The 16139-nt window shown below is 33.3% G+C and overlaps 1 protein-coding gene and 1 long non-coding RNA gene across 2 annotated transcripts; both read right to left on the minus strand.

Moving 5' to 3' along the window:
* Positions 1-12016: 12016 nt before the first annotated feature.
* On the minus strand, positions 12017-13651 carry LOC112782239 (uncharacterized). Its single transcript, XM_029296600.2, has 6 exons — positions 13586-13651; positions 13281-13487; positions 13114-13206; positions 12923-13024; positions 12267-12557; positions 12017-12103 (listed from the first exon to the last, which is right to left on the minus strand). Exons 1-6 carry the CDS (start codon positions 13649-13651, stop codon positions 12017-12019), a joined length of 846 nt encoding a protein of 281 aa, XP_029152433.2.
* A 58-nt stretch (positions 13652-13709) lies between these two features.
* Positions 13710-14656, minus strand: LOC140182691 (uncharacterized). Its single transcript, XR_011878728.1, has 3 exons — positions 14437-14656; positions 13924-14340; positions 13710-13830 (listed from the first exon to the last, which is right to left on the minus strand). It is a non-coding gene; the product is annotated as an uncharacterized lncRNA (long non-coding RNA).
* Between the last annotated feature and the right edge of the window lie 1483 nt (positions 14657-16139).

Raw genomic sequence — 16139 nt, forward strand, 5'->3', positions numbered from 1 at the left:
ATTACAAACCTAAGTGAAAAACAATAAATATCCCTTGTTTGGATCTTTGATTAGTTTAGGCTAGTGAGAGTGTTCATTATTTTATTTTGGGAGAGTTGGGAACATTGGGTAGAGATAAAAGTGTGCTTGTATTTTTGTTGAAAAATCTTGGGAATTGGGTACATACTCATGTAGTAATCAAATGTAAAACTGTATGCATTGATATCCTTGTACATATACTTAAAAAAAAATTTGCAATAAAGAGGGGACAAAATGCCCCAAGTTGAAGTTCAATAAGAGCCAATGCATATGTGTGATGATCAAAAAGAGAATGCATGAGTGTGTGAAAAAGTGAAGAATAGGTAGTTAGGTTTGTTTAGAATTATATAAGTTATCATAGGTTAGGTGGGAAGTTTAGGTTAATCAAAGATTCAAATTTCTAGCCCACTTGACCATATGCATCCTACCTTGACCCTAACCCCATTACAACCTATGGGAAAGCCCTCATGATATTTGTATGCATGCATGATTTGACTGTTGATTGTTAGATGAAAAATAAATCTTGGAAAGCATGATTAGGGGAGAATTGAGTAAATCAACCCTATACACTAGAGTGCCTAGAGCGGATACACATCCGGTGAGGGTTCGATCGCTCAATTACATGTTTTCACCCTTAATAATCTACTCTTGCAAGTTTGTAAACTCTTTCGATGATTTAATCCAATTGTGGTTTGCTTGATTGCTAATACCTTAGCCCTTGTGCTTATATGTGTACTCTTGGAAATTAACTTGTTTTGACTGAGCCATTGCATTCATGTAGATAACTTGCATATAGATAGATTGCATTTAGTTAGTAGTTTGCATTGAATAAATGTGATACCCTTTGCTTCTTTCTTGATTTTAGCATGAGGACATGCTTGGTTTAAGTGTGGGGAGATTTGATAAACCCCGATTTCATGGTTTATTTTGTGCTTATTTTGGGGGATTTATTCACCTTTTCCCACATTTATTCAATGAAATAGTATGGTTTTGTAATTCTCCCTTGAATCATGCTTAATTGTAAAAAACATGCTTTTTAGGCCTTAAATTGGTGATTTTAATCCACCTTAATTCCATTCGATGCCTTGATGTGTTTGTTAAGTAATTTCAGGTTCATAAGGCAAATATTGGATGGAAGAAATGAGGAGAAAAGCATGCAAAGAGGAGAATGCATGGAGAAACAAAGATTTGGAATGCACCAATGGACGCGCACGAGTACAAGGCGCGCACGCGCAAAACTGGTTTCTCACAAGGACGCGCACGCGTACATACCGCTTCCGCGCAGATTGTGAATTTGCCAGCGACGCGCACGCGCACATGGCGCGCGCACCCCGATACTCTTGCTTGACCCACTTAATGGCAAAACGATGGGGGCGATTTCTGAGCTGCCCAAGCCCAAATCCAACTTGTTTCTGAGTGTATTTCATGCAGAATTGAAGCCCAAGCAAAGGGAGAGCAATTAGTTTAGCCAACATGAGCCTTTAGTTAGTTTCTAGAGAGAGAAGCTCTCTCTTCTCTCTAGAATTAGGTTAGGATTAGGTTAGATTATTTTATTTTCATGTTTAACTACTTGATCTCAATTTGTTTCTTCTATAATTTCTCTTTTCTACATCATGATTCTCTTAGTTTTTATGTTAACCTTCCCTTTTGCTCTCTTTTGTGATGATGAACTCATGTTAGATTTGTTTACATTTAATACAATTTTAATGTTGATATTTCTTTAATTGATGTTGATTTGGATTGTGATTTTACATTTCTTGCAATTGATAGTCAGTAGATTTACAACTCTTGCACTTTCACTAAGCTTTTCTTTACTACCCACCAAGTGTTTGACAAAATGCTTGGTTGGACCTTAGAGTAGATTGTGAGCATTCTTGGCTTGGAAAGAGTGATTGGGCAATCTTGAGTCATGAAAACCCAACTTACGTTGGTGATCTAGAATTGTTAGCTAATATTGTTTCCATTGACGCTAATCTTTTGCTAATTAAATTAGTAAGTTGATTAGGACTTTTGGATTGAGATTAGTTAGTCTCATTAGACTTCCTCCCTATTTGTTGGAGGCGACGTAATGAGATAAATTCTTGTTTATAATTGTGACTCGATTAATTGGTCTTGTTTGACATTCTCCCGATGTGTGAGTTAACTAAACAAGATAAATTAATCATGCATGACTAGGATAGAAAGCCTAAGATCTCAATTCAATGCCATGAATGTATCTCTTCTTTAATTGCTACTTTTAATTATTTGCTTGATTTACTTTCCTTGCACAATTAGATTCCTTGTCGATCATCAACCAAAACCCCCCTTTTTCCCCTCTATAGCCAATATGCATGCACTCCATTGGTTCCTAGGGAGACGACCCGGAGTCCAAATACTCCAGTTACTTTTCATTGGGGATTGTGCTTGTGACAACCAATATTTTTGTATGTGAGGACTCTTTGTTGGTGTAGAACTATACTTTACAACGAGAATTCATTTTCATTTGAGGAAATTCTATATCAACAAAAGATCACGCATCAGGCGTTCAACGCCCAAAGACACGTAAGTTCTGGCATTGAATGCTACAATAGGGGTAGTTGGCAACCCTAAGCCCACTGAGAACTCCCCTATTGAAGAACTTATAGAACGTAAGGTTCATGAGGAGCCCATTGAAGTTCCCTTGAATGTTTGGTTGAAGATCATAGAATCTGCAGAGTACTCCTCCTCTGATGAGGAAGAGGAAACTAGGGAAGAGCAAGTTGCTCGGTACCTAGGACTTCTCATGGAGCTAAATACCAAGTTGTTTGGCACAGAGCCATTGGAGGAAGAACCTCCAGTGCTCACCAAGGAACTCAATGCCTTGGTTCATCAGAAGTTACCTCAGAAGAAGCCGGATCCCGGACGCTTCTTAATCATTTGCACCATAGGTACCATGACCTTTGATAAGGCTCTGTGTGACCTAGGGTCTAGCATAAACCTCATGCCTCTCTCTATAATGGAGAGGCTGGGAATCTTTGAGGTACAAGCTGCAAGAATCTCACAAGAGATGGCAGACAAGTCCATGAAATAGGCTTATGGACTAGCAGAGGATGTCTTAGTGAAGGTTAAAAATCTTTACATCCTTGCTGATTTCATAATTCTGGATACTGGAGAGGAAGAGGATGAATCCATCATCATTGGAAAACCCTTCCTAGCTACAGCCAAGGCTGTGATTGATATAGATAGAGGAGAACTAGTCCTGCAATTGAATGAGGACTGTCTTGTATTCAAGGTACATAAACCTTATGCTACCTCAGCTGAAGGAAGCACCATTCATAAACATGAAGTGCTTCAACCTTCTCTCTCAGTGCAGAGTTATACAGAGCCCCCAGACACCAATTCTAAGTTTGGTGCTGGGCAGTCATTATCAAGCACTAAGAACAAAGGTAGTAAGAAAAAAGTACCTAAAGGCTGGAGGGATAAGAAAATTCCTACTGAAGGCCTCTCACTTGGCATGAGAGTTGTCTTCACTGACAACCCAGTCATTCCACACACTGTGTGTAGGATCCTGCCTCTGGAACATGTGGAACTTATCCATGAGAGCACAGGCAAGAAATTAACTATAAGGAGTGAAATTTTGAGCCCCTATCCATCTCCGTAAGGAGCTAACCGTCAAGCTAGTGACGTTAAAGAAGCACTTGTTGGGAGACAACCCATCAATAATTAATTTTTTCTTATTTTTCTTTAAGATTATCTCAGTTATATTAGTTTAATTTTCATGTTTTCTTTGAGTTTATGATCATGTACAGTAGTTAAAACAGAAACAGAAACAGTCCAAGCTGAAAACAAAACAACCTGGAGCAGAGACCAAAGGGAGGACAGAGTGGGCGTTTAACGGCCATGAGAAGCAGCATTGCTGACATTGAACGCCAACCAGGGAGCCTGGAGCTGGCGTTGAACACCAGTCAGGGGGCAAACCCTGGGCGTTCAACGCCCAACCAGAGGCACAAACCTGGCGTTGAACGCCAGGCAAGAACACCCTCAGGGGCGTTCAATGCCCACTTAGAGGCACATAGGTGGTGTTGAACGCCAGCCAAGAGCAAGAGCTGGGCGTTCAATGCCCAGAAGGGGTAGGGAACTTGACTTTCCTAGCCTCTCAGTATCAGTGGGTTCCACAGAATCTCCACCTACCCCACCTTTTTCTCTCTCTTACTTTCACTCTTCCCCACACACTCTTTCCTATAAACCTTAACCCAATCACATCCATATCACTTCCCAAAACCATCATAACTCCCACCAACCCCCACCCACTTCGAATTTAAAATTTCCCACCAAATTCCCTTCCTATAACCGAACCCTACCCTGTCACATCCCTTATAAATAACCCCTCATACCACCTCTCCAACACACACCATTCATACACTACTAGCCTCACTTGGCCGAACCCACTATCTCCCTCCATCTCCTCTATTCCCTTCTTCTTCTACTCTTTTCTTCATATTTTGCTCGAGGACGAGCAAAGCTTTTAAGTTTGGTGTTGGAAAAGCCTTGCTTTTTGCTTTCCATTCACACTTATGGCATCCAAGGTTGGAAAATCCTCTAGGAAGATGAAAGGAAAAGCAGTTGCTTCCACCTATGAATCTTGGGAGATGGAGAGATTCATCACCAAAGCACATCAAGACCACTTCTATGAAGTAATGGATAAAAAAAGGGTGATTCCTAAAGTCCCCTTTAGGCTAAAATAGAATGAGTACCCAGAGATCCAAAGAGAAATCTAGAGGAGAGGATAGGAAGTCCTAATCAATCCAATCCCAAAAATTGGGATCTTAATGGTGCAAGAGTTTTAGGCTAATGCATGGGTTACTAAAAACTATGACACTAGTGTGAACTCTAAGCCCAAAAATTAGAGCACAATGGTCCGAGGCGACTCTTGGATTTTAGCTCAGAGAGTGTAAAGTTGGTGCTTCATTTGCCTATGATGCAAGGAGACCCACGTCCTTACACTAGGAGGGTCAACTTTGACCAAAGGCTGGACTAAGTCCTCACAGACATTTGTGTGGAAGGAGCTCAGCGGAAGAGGGGTGCTCAAGGCAAGCCTATCCAACTGAGTAGGCGTGACCTCAAGCCATTAGCTAGAGGATGGTTGGAATTTATCCAACGGTCCATCATCCCTACTAGCAATCGGTCAGAAGTAACCTTTGATAGAGCCATCATGATTCATTGCATCATGATTGGAAGTGATGTGGAGGTACATGAAGTAATACCTCAAGAGTTGTACAAGATAGCTAAGAAGCCCTCCACCTTAGCAAGGTTGGCATTCCCTCACCTTTTCTGTCATCTATGCAATTCAGCTGGAATTGTCATAGAAGGAGACGTTCCTATTGAGGAGGACAAGCCCATCACCAAGAAGAGGATGGAGCACACTAGAGAGCCAGCACATGGACCACAGCAAGAGCATGTGGAGCTACCTCAACAAGAAATCCCTGAGATGCCTCAAGGGATGCATTTTCCTCCCCAAGGCTATTGGGACCAATTACACACTTCTCTAGGAGAATTGAGCTCCAGCATGGGTCAGTTGAGGATGGAACATCAAGAGCACTCCACCATCCTCCATGACATAAGAGAAGATGAAAGAGCTATGAGGGAAGAACAATGAGTTATGAGGGAAGAACAACAGAGGCAGGGGCGTGACATAGAAGAGATCAAGCACTCCATTGGATCCTCCAGAAGGAGTAGTAGCCGCCATTATTGAGGTGGGTTCGTTTCCTTTACTCCCCTATTGCCTATTATTTTTCTGTTTTCCATGTATTTTGTTTTATTGTCTGTTTCTAGTGCATGATCATCTGTCTTTATGTCTTAAAGCTATGAAATGTTTCATGCATCTCTCACCTTGCTTAAAAGAAAAATTATTTTATTGAAAAAGAAAAGTAAGATGCATGAATTTCGAGTTATACATTAAGAGTAGTTTAATTACTTGATGTGGTGACATTGCTTTTGTTTTCTGAATGCATGAATGAATAGTGCATATTTGATGTTAGAGTTAAGAATGTTGGCTCTTGAAAGAATGAGGATAAAAGTGAAGTATTATTGGTAATCTGAAAATCCAAAAAATTGATTCTTAAAATAAATATTATCCACTATTGTTGTGGGAGATTTCATGTTTTAAAAAAATTTGATATCTATTATGCATTAGATGTATTTTGCAAAAGGTCAAGCACACATGCTCAAAAGCTAAGGTGTTTAAGTTCAAAAGAGTTTTGATAAGCACAAATGTGCATTAAAAAGTTATACACATGATCGATTGGCTCTAGTGCAAGTGGGAGATTATTGAGATAATAGTACGTCCAAGATCCAATCTATCATGATTGGCTCTCGTGCAAGTGGGAGATTATTGAAAATAAGTAATATGACCACAATCCAATAAATCGTGTGTTAAATAATGTTATTATCATTATATTAAAATGTTAATATAATAAAGTACTTGATTAAATTTAGAGATTTATCATTGTGATAGTGATAATAATATTGAGAAATAAATTTTTTTATAATTTAATCTAAATTGTTCTTAGTCATAGGATTATTAAAAGGACATTAATAATCCAGAAAGATCAATATATATAATGGTCTTCATTGGATGAAGATTAGATCTCATTTATTAAATTATATATATAGATGGTGCATATAGAGATATGACCACTGAACTGACTCGATTTCTAATGGTTATAATTACTGTATATTTGTCAATAGGATATTCTAAAGATGAACATATTAATAGAGTTTCCTTTGACCTGGGACTATCATAGTAATTAACAATTCATTTAAAATACATTGATTTTAGACACTGGTGCACGGAATTGTGATTCACACTTTTTACAATTCCGCACAACTAACCAGCAAGTGCACTGGGTCGTCCAAGTAATACTTTACGTGAGTAAGGGTCGATCCCACGAAGATTGTCGGTTTGAACCAAGCTATAGTTATCTTGTAAATCTTAGTTAGGAGATTAATGATTAAATTGAATTTGTTTATGAAAAGTAAATAACATGAAAAAAATGGTACTTGTGATTTGGTAATGAGGAAAAGGTTGAGGTTCAGGAGATGCTCTGTCGTCTGAATCTCTGCTTTCCTACTGTCTTCTTCTCCAAACACGCATGGCTTCCTTCAATGGCAAGCTGTATGATCCTCTCAGATGAAAAATACCAGGTACGATGTCTGTACGGCTAATCAACTGTCGGATTTCTCGTCTCGGATGAAAAATACCAGGTACAGCTACCGCACGACTAATCATCTGTCGGTTTTTACTAGCGTCGGAATAGGACCCTTATCCTTTTGCACACTGTCATTGCGCCCAACATTCGCAAGTTTGAAACTCGTCACAGTCATCCCATCCCAGATCCTACTCAGAATACTACAGACAAGGTTTAGACTTTCCAGATCCCAGGAATATTGCCAATTGGTTCTAGCCTCTACCACGAAGGTTCTAATCTCACAGAATCGGTCCGTAGATCAGAGACCCAAGAGATACGCACTCAAGATATCGCCCAATGACTACGTTGAGCTTAGATAGAATGGGAGTGGTTGTCAGGCATGCATTCATAGAATTGAGAATAATGATGAGTGTCACGGATCATCATATTCTCTAGATTGAAGTACGAATGAGTATCTTAGAATAGAATCAAGCGTGATTGAATAGAAAACAGTAGTAATTGCATTAATCCATTGAAACATAGCAGAGCTCCTCACCCCCACCTATGGGGTTTAGTGACTCATGCCGTAGGAGATACAATATGAAATGTAAAATGTCATGAGTTCTGAACTGAATCTCTAAAAGTAGTTTTTATACTAAACTAGTAACTTAGGTTTACAGAAAATGAGTAACTAAGTGCAGACAGTGCAGAAATCCACTTCCGGGATCCACTTGGTAAGTGTTTGGACTGAGCTCTTAAGCTTTCACGTGCATATGCCTCAATTTGGAGTTAAACGCCACCCTGGGTGCCAAAATGGGCATTTAACGCCAAGAATTATGCCAGTTCTGGCTACGCCAGAAAGTTTTTGTCTGGCTTTTAACGCCATTTTGGACCATCAAATCTCGGGTAAAGTATGGACTATTATATATTTCCGGAAAGCCCAAGATGTCTACTTTCTAACGCAATTGAGAACGTGCCAATTGGGCTTCTATAGCTCCAGAAAATCTATTTTGAGTGCAAGAGGGTCAGAATCCAACAGCATCTGCAGTCCTTTCTCAGCCTTTGAATAAGATTTTTGCTCAGGTCCCTCAATTTCAGCCAGAAAATACCTGAAATTACAGAAAAACACACAAACTCATAGTAAAGTCTAGAAATATGATTTTTGCATAAAAACTAATAAAAATATAATAAAAAGTAACTAAAACATACTAAAAACTACCTAAAAACAATGCCAAAAAAGGTATAAATTATCTGCTCATCAGACACCTAATACCCTAGGGTGCTAGTTGAATGGATATTGGGTATGATTTAAATACTTGTAGAATTAGTGATTAGTTAGTAAAAAATCTGTCAACTCTCGATAAAGAGTTTGAACTCTATAATTATAATAAAATCTTGGCTAAGGGGATTGAATGAATGAAGAAATGAATTTCTTTAGGTCATTTTCAATTCATTATAATAATGATAACAAGTTAGAATTTGATAATTAAACTATACTCTAAGGGTTAACCAGCTTGTTACCATTGTTATGAAGTAATATATTTTTACTAAGAACTCGAGAAGAACAAAGTATAATTCCTTCCATCTTTTCAGCTTAATTGTCAAACTCTAACTTGTTACCATTATTATAATAAATTGTAAATGAACTAAAAACCTCATTTCTTCATTCATTCAATTCCCTTACCCAAGGTTTTATTCATCTTAGTCATTATAATCATAGAGCACAAACTCTTTATCGAGAGTTGACGGATTTCTTACTGATTAATCATTAATTCTACAAGTATTTAAATCATACCCAATATCCATTCAACTAGCACACTAAGGTATTAGGTGTCCATAATCAAAGTATAATAAATACATTATTATTACTATGATAGTCGTATGTGAAAGGAAACTCTATTACTATATTCATCTTGAAAATATCCTATTGACAAATATGCGTAATTATAATAGTTAGGAATTCTCAAACTAAGTCAATTCAGTGGTTATATCTCTATATGTACCATCTATATATATAATTTAATAAATAAGATCTATTAATCTTCATTCAATGAAGACCATTATATATATCTTTTCAGATTAATATCCTTTTAATAATCCTATGACCAAGAACAATTTAGATTAAATTATAAAAAAATTATCACTCAATATTATTATGATCATTATCACAATAATAAATTTTTAAATTTAATCAAAAACTTTGTTAAATTAATATTTTAATATAATAACAATAATAAATTATTTGATACATAATTAATTAAATTGTTATACTACGTATTTCCAACAAAAGTAGCAGAAAAGAACAAAGAAGTTGGAATGAGGGATCTCTATGAAACATATGATAACCAGAATTTTGGTACTTATCTTTTCGAAAAATATTAATTCTGTTCTGTTCTACATTCTATTTCATTTTTTCGAAAAATAAGAGAGTGGAGTTTATTACAAGAAAAAGTAAGCTAAATACACCATTATCATCAACCAAGTATTATAAGTCCATTCATTCCAAACTTTAAAATAACTTTAGATTAATCAACATTCTTAAAATTTTGTGTTAATCCCTATAAGTCAAATTTAATTAGCTTAACAATACGTATACATCTTATATGATTAATTGAAAGTGTAATTAAAATTAATAATAAAATATAATAAGATATAACGACTTGAGGAGTCTTTCTAACATAGTGATATAAATTTAAGAAGGGGTACTAACAAAATACCAACAATAATATGAACTCTATTCTTTTGAACACGAGTATTTAATTTGGATTAATAATAAAAACTGCTTTTGCTTCTACTTTTTTTTAAAGTAATGTGTTGTTAGCTTTTAGAAAAGAAAAATTATTTATTTTTTAATAAAAATATTTTTTTAATTAAAAATAATATCTAAACATATTTAAAATTAAAAAAATCAATGTAAATTAACATTAATATTGACTAATTAAAAATTGTATTCTTTGTATTTATAAAAATTAAAATGAAAAAGTTCTAAATTTGTTTGTTTAGCATTTACTACAAGGGAAATGATGGGAACTCACATGAGAACGAAAACTTTCAATATAAAATTAATAGAAATATTTAAAGAACAATAAAAATGAACTTAAATTAGTCTAAAATTATCTTATTTTATATTTATTAATTATTTTTAAAATAAATACATAATACTAGATATAATATATATAATTTTAAATATTATATATATAAAATTATAAATATTAAATTAAATAAAATAATCTTAGATTATTATTTCTCTACCATTTCTGAAAATTAAAGAGGATATATTTAGCAAAACAAACATTTCTCTACTTATAATAGTTTGTTTAACAATAATCATTTAATCATTATAATGTAACATTATTTATACTCCTTACTTTAGTGATTCTCAATAAGCTATTTAATTTATATATATGCATATATATTGAACATTCAAAGGGAAGATGTGTATTACAAATGCAATGTTTGAGATTTTTAGCATCGAAATTGTTAACTTCATCAAACATGTATAAGTAGTGAATGCTTCGCAATAACGATAAATAATAATCATAACAACATAATTACATAATATTTGAATTTCTGTAAAATTTGTGGACTTATAAGTACGTAAAAAAAAAAAAATAAAAGAGTGTAATATCGTTTTTATTTTTGATGTTTGAATAAATTTTAAAGTTGTCTTTAACGTTTATATTTTTTATTTAAATTTCTAATATTTTAGAATTGTTTATTTTAATTAATATTGGCCTACGGTGAATGATCTATTAATAGAATTGATGATAGAACAATATTGAAACGATTTTAACATGTTAGAAACTTAAATAAAACGAAAATATTGAGAAATAAAAATGATATATTATTTTTTAAAAATTATCAAATCAAGTAAAATGATAATGAATTTTAACAAAATAAATTACATTACATGATTATAGCTAGGTGGCTAGTAGATAAACTTCTAAAAAAGAAAAAAAAGAACATAATACATATATAATAATATATAAATTATACTTTTTTGTCTCTAATATACCGAATTTTTTTAATATTTAATTTAATTAAATTTTATCTTGAACTTTAAAATAAATTTTAATTTTATCCTTCAATAATATCAAATTTTTTACGATAGATAATTATATAATTTATTTTTAATTTATTTTTAATAAAAAATAAATTTACTTAGAATGAAAGTAACGTAATTAAGAGTAATATACTTCACTACAACAAAACAGCATTTTGACGACGGTTTTTTTTAATGCTTGGTGACGGTTTTAACTGTCACTAAATGGTTTTGCGACGGCTAAAAAAAGCGTCACAGATTTGAGCGTCGCCAGCTGACATAGTGACGGTTTTGGACCACCGTTGGTAAGGAGTGTCACTAAATTGTTTGTGACGGTTTTTAAAGTATAAAACCGTCACTAATTTATAACACTTGTAAAGGTGGTTTTTATACTATATTTCGCGACGTTTTGAAACCGTCATTAAATTACTAAATCATGTGACAATTTTTAGGCATATTTAGTGACTATTTAAACCGTCACAATATTTTTAGTGACATTTTTTTTATTTAAAACCGTTACCAAGTTACTTATTCCTGTGACAGTTTTTTTTCTGTATTTAGTGACTGTTTTAAACTGTCATAATCTCTCTAACATCAAAATTTCTATTATCAAAAATTGAATTCTCCATAAATGACATTGTTTTTCAACAAATCCAAATTCAATCCCACAAGTTTTACAAAAATAGTAACAATGTATTTCAAAAGTTGAATTCTACAAATTTTAATTACATGGTAATAATCCATATGTAAATTCAAAAAATTCCAACTTAATCCAAACTTGTAAACCTAACAATTCAATCATAAAACTCCTTTAAACGTTGGATGACCTATATTGTTGAGGTTCATGACTGGCAGAAGAATATGGTCTTGTATGTGTCGGTGATTCAAAATCTGCAACCTACAATTGAAAATAAAAAAATATATATTTTAGAAGGATACTTATCAACAAGTGTTATACAAGAAGCTATGATTACAAACTATAATCATTTTAGAAGAAGTTGATGATAAAAATTAAGTACGCAAGTCTATAAAATTAAGTATAACATATATCCTTATCTTACCTCAGTAGGAAAACCGGGTGGCAATTGACCCTTTTGATGATTCACAAGAAAATTTACTTGCTCCTGTAGCAATTGTACTTGTAACTTCAAGTTTTGATATTCAGCTCTTGATGGTCCACTAGTTGTAGTAGATTGCATAGACTCTCTTGAGCGGGATAAGGATCCAATCATTTGAGATGGACGAACACCAAATCCCATACCTCTAACATAGCTTGAATTCTCTTTGCCAAATACTTTAACATATGCTTCATTTTCAGAAGCACCCTCACCAATTTCCTTTTGTAAGTCTTCCTGGAGTGATTCATAGACAAATAATAATGTTACATATGCCATATTAGTCCAATAGAATTTATCAATCATTTTGCAAAGAAGTACTACAATTTTATTAAGCAACAGGAGTACTACTATTTTAAAGAACAAAATCAAGCATTCAAGCCTGAAGATAGAGCGCTTTACTTTAATTTAATTACTGCTTCATATTACTGTTGTTAGGAATGAAATGATGTAATATATACAAAGGAAAATGAGAAGAGAAATTCAAAACTTAAAATGCTCTTAGTCTTAGCAAACCTAAAAAGGATACATAATAATGAAATGAAAAGGGCACTATGTTAATATCATTGTGGGAATAAATATAAATTAGAATCTTATCTTACATTTTTTTGTTGTGCTTCCTCATTGACAAATGTTCCATCTTTTTTCTTGTGAGTGATAGAAAACATTTCTCCTCTACTAAACTGTCGCCCAGTTTCAACTTCCTAACATTATTAAAAGATTGGTCAAATTAAAATATAACTAACACAAAAAATTAAGAAAACAAAAATACTAAGAAAGTAAACAAATGTACAAGTTCATGGCGTTTCCTAGCAAGTGTTTTTGAGCCAAGAGTGTGAGGAATTTTTAATTGTTGCCGATTTGTAGCATTCTTTTCACACAATTCCTGCACATTAACAAGCATAAAAGTTAATGGATCTTAAACACAAATAAAAACTAACAAAGAACAAATGTGTTTACCTGAGTTTTTGGACTCAATCTATATTCCAAAAATGCAGCCCAATGATCTTTGGGAATTCCAATTGGATTCGAATTAACATTTGCATCCCAACTAAGTTCCAATTTATAATGCTCATTGAATAGCTTGCATCTATTATTCTTCCACTTATTTCCAAGATTTGACAAGATATACCTTTTGTGTTCATCATCATTAACAACAAATATTTTCTTCAAAAAAACATAAATATGTAGTTAGTATACAAAACTTAAGGTAAACACAACAAATAATATTTTTCAAAATAAAAATATAATAAAAAATAGCATACCTTAATAGTATTCTCAAAAACAGCATCTTTGTATTGCATTGGAACCTTATGCCAAGTTTTGTACATTATAGGAAAATTATTAAAATTACTTGCAATGAGCCCCAAAACACCTCCCAAGAGTCCACCAGATTCTCCAATTGGCTGACCACTTCCATTCCATTCTATAAGAACTCGTTTCCTACTATGATGAAGGGAAAATGCATCTTTTACCTTAAGATGCATACTCTTTTCAACCCCTTGTTCATCTAAAAAGAAAATAAAAGAGCTATTATTTAAGACAGTTAGTAATTAAAAACAGATTATTTGAACTAGTAAATTAATAAGAAAAAATAACATACCTACAACAATAACAAACCATGTGGTGTTCCACTTCTTTCTAGAAATAGCAACTCCATTTACCTCTTCATTATTAAGAAAATCAGCATCTGATAGGCTATGACTATAAACTTCATTTTGAATGGATGAACTTTGAGGTATATGCTCTTGTTGACTCGTGCCTTTAGAAGATGTTGACCTAGAATGACTTGGAAGATGTCTTTTTTCTCTTGCCAAGATAACTTCAAAGTAAAAGAATTAGAAACCTAATTAAAGGAATTAGAAACTTCACAATATTTTTATCATAGTATGCTAAAAGAGGAGATAGTTACCATTTTCATCATTTGAGAGATGAACATTTTCTTTAGCATATACAACATTCGGTTCAATATGTTCATCTTCTTCCTCTTCAAATTGTACAAGCCTTCTCCTTTTAATACCTGCAATAATATAAAAAAAAGGAAAAATAATATTAGGGGATGACACTTTAAGAATTGGATAAAATTAAAAATTGAGATATGAGCATTTCCTCTTGCATTAGGGGATGACACTAGTCTAGCATTTTCAACATCTTTGAAGGATTTTTTAGGACTTTGATACTTCTTTATTAGCCTTCTTCTTTTCATACCTGTAAAAACATAAAAGAAATAAGAGAAAACTATATTACTTAAATAAAAAAATAACAATCATGTATAAATTCACACTTTAAGAATTTGGTAAAATTGAAAATTGAGATATGATCATTTCCTCTTGTATTAGGAGATGACACTATTTTAGCATCTTCAACATCTTTGAGGGATTTTTTAGGACTTTGATACTTTTTTATTAGCCTTTTTCTCTTCATACCTGTAAAAACATAATAAAAAATATAATTAATATATCAAGATTGATAGCAATATCTTGTTGAACTAATAAGAAATTACATTTAAGAAATACTCTTAAAACTAATAAGAAATTACATTTAATTTCCACACAACCAATTCCAACTTGGTCCCCTTCAAATTAATCATGTCATGGTCCTCACGTATGGTACTAACACATTATTATCTCTCATCTTATCTTGATCTTCTCTTCTTGTATTAATATGCCAATTAGTGTAACAGCTTGAATCTATTCTTTGAGGCTAACACAAAGTGGTCCCCTTGAGTGGCAAAAATTAATTTTCAAGTAAGAAAACTAAAAAGCAGAAAGATTCAGCAAATGCCTCTGTCCATTGAGCTCATCAAGCAACTTGATATCTATAAATATGATCCTTGGGATCTTCCAAGTGAGTATATAATGGCTATGATCTGAATCAACTTAATGATAAGGCAATTAATTAAAATAGCTTCATGACCCAGTTTTGCACTAGTAAGTATATAATGGCTATGATCTTCCAACAATGATGGCAAAGAAAACTAGCTTCATGACCCAGTTTTGCACTAGTAAAAATAGCAGCAGCAGTAGTCTCGCGATGTGAAATATATTAGCAATCTCATATATATATTAGCAATTCCATTTCTGTTTCATGACACATATGCTACATTAATTTATTTCCTATAATATAGAAGTTAGACACCTAAGTCAATATGAACACAAGAAAGTTAATAAGAGATGGTTTTTTTATACTAGTAGTGATGGTGATTTTTTGCTTTTAGCTTTTGCTATAAATTAGTCATCAAGCTCACATCAAGTTTATAGGTGCACAAAAACAAAACTACCAGGTTTTACAAGGATGGACATAAGATAGAGAGATGAAATCTAAGACTAAAGTTCAGCTAATTAGCTTTTCCATTTCTAGTATAGCAATTTGCATAATTCAGAAAGATGACTAACCGATTCATGATGTCATCAAGGCACAAAAACATCAAAGAAATCAAGAGAAGAAATAATAAAGGGAGAATTCAAAGAAATCTAGTTGAAGCATTTCATCGAACATGTTAAGTGCAGAAAAAAGAAAGTGAATTCTATACTCTTAATACTGTTACACGCACACAAACAAAGTAAAACAAAGCACAATTGCACGATATATAAGTAAAATGGAGAAGAATTATGACCAGAACAATTCCGAGATTGTAAATTACCCGATGGAAATCAAATTGTAACTGAATAGCTGCACGGAACTGCATTGAAGAATATTGGAAAGTTAAAAAGTGGAAGAGAGAATAAGTTATATGCTAAAGGACATAGTAAATGTAAAGAACTGGTTTGCAAATTCTATCTGGTATCATCCTATAACTTTTGTACCTTGCTGATAGCA

This window comes from Arachis hypogaea, chromosome 20, assembly GCF_003086295.3.
Source record: "Arachis hypogaea cultivar Tifrunner chromosome 20, arahy.Tifrunner.gnm2.J5K5, whole genome shotgun sequence".
NCBI lineage: Eukaryota > Viridiplantae > Streptophyta > Magnoliopsida > Fabales > Fabaceae > Arachis > Arachis hypogaea.

Coding starts and splice junctions, on each gene's coding strand:
- LOC112782239 (XM_029296600.2), bottom strand. CDS start 13,651: ATGTACAAAACTTGGCATAAGGTTCCAATGCAATACAAAGATGCTGTT. Junction 13,207..13,280: donor GATTGAGTCCAAAAACTCAG/GTAAACACATTT, acceptor GTTAATGTGCAG/GAATTGTGTGAAAAGAATGC. Junction 12,104..12,266: donor CACCCGGTTTTCCTACTGAG/GTAAGATAAGGA, acceptor TTTCAATTGTAG/GTTGCAGATTTTGAATCACC.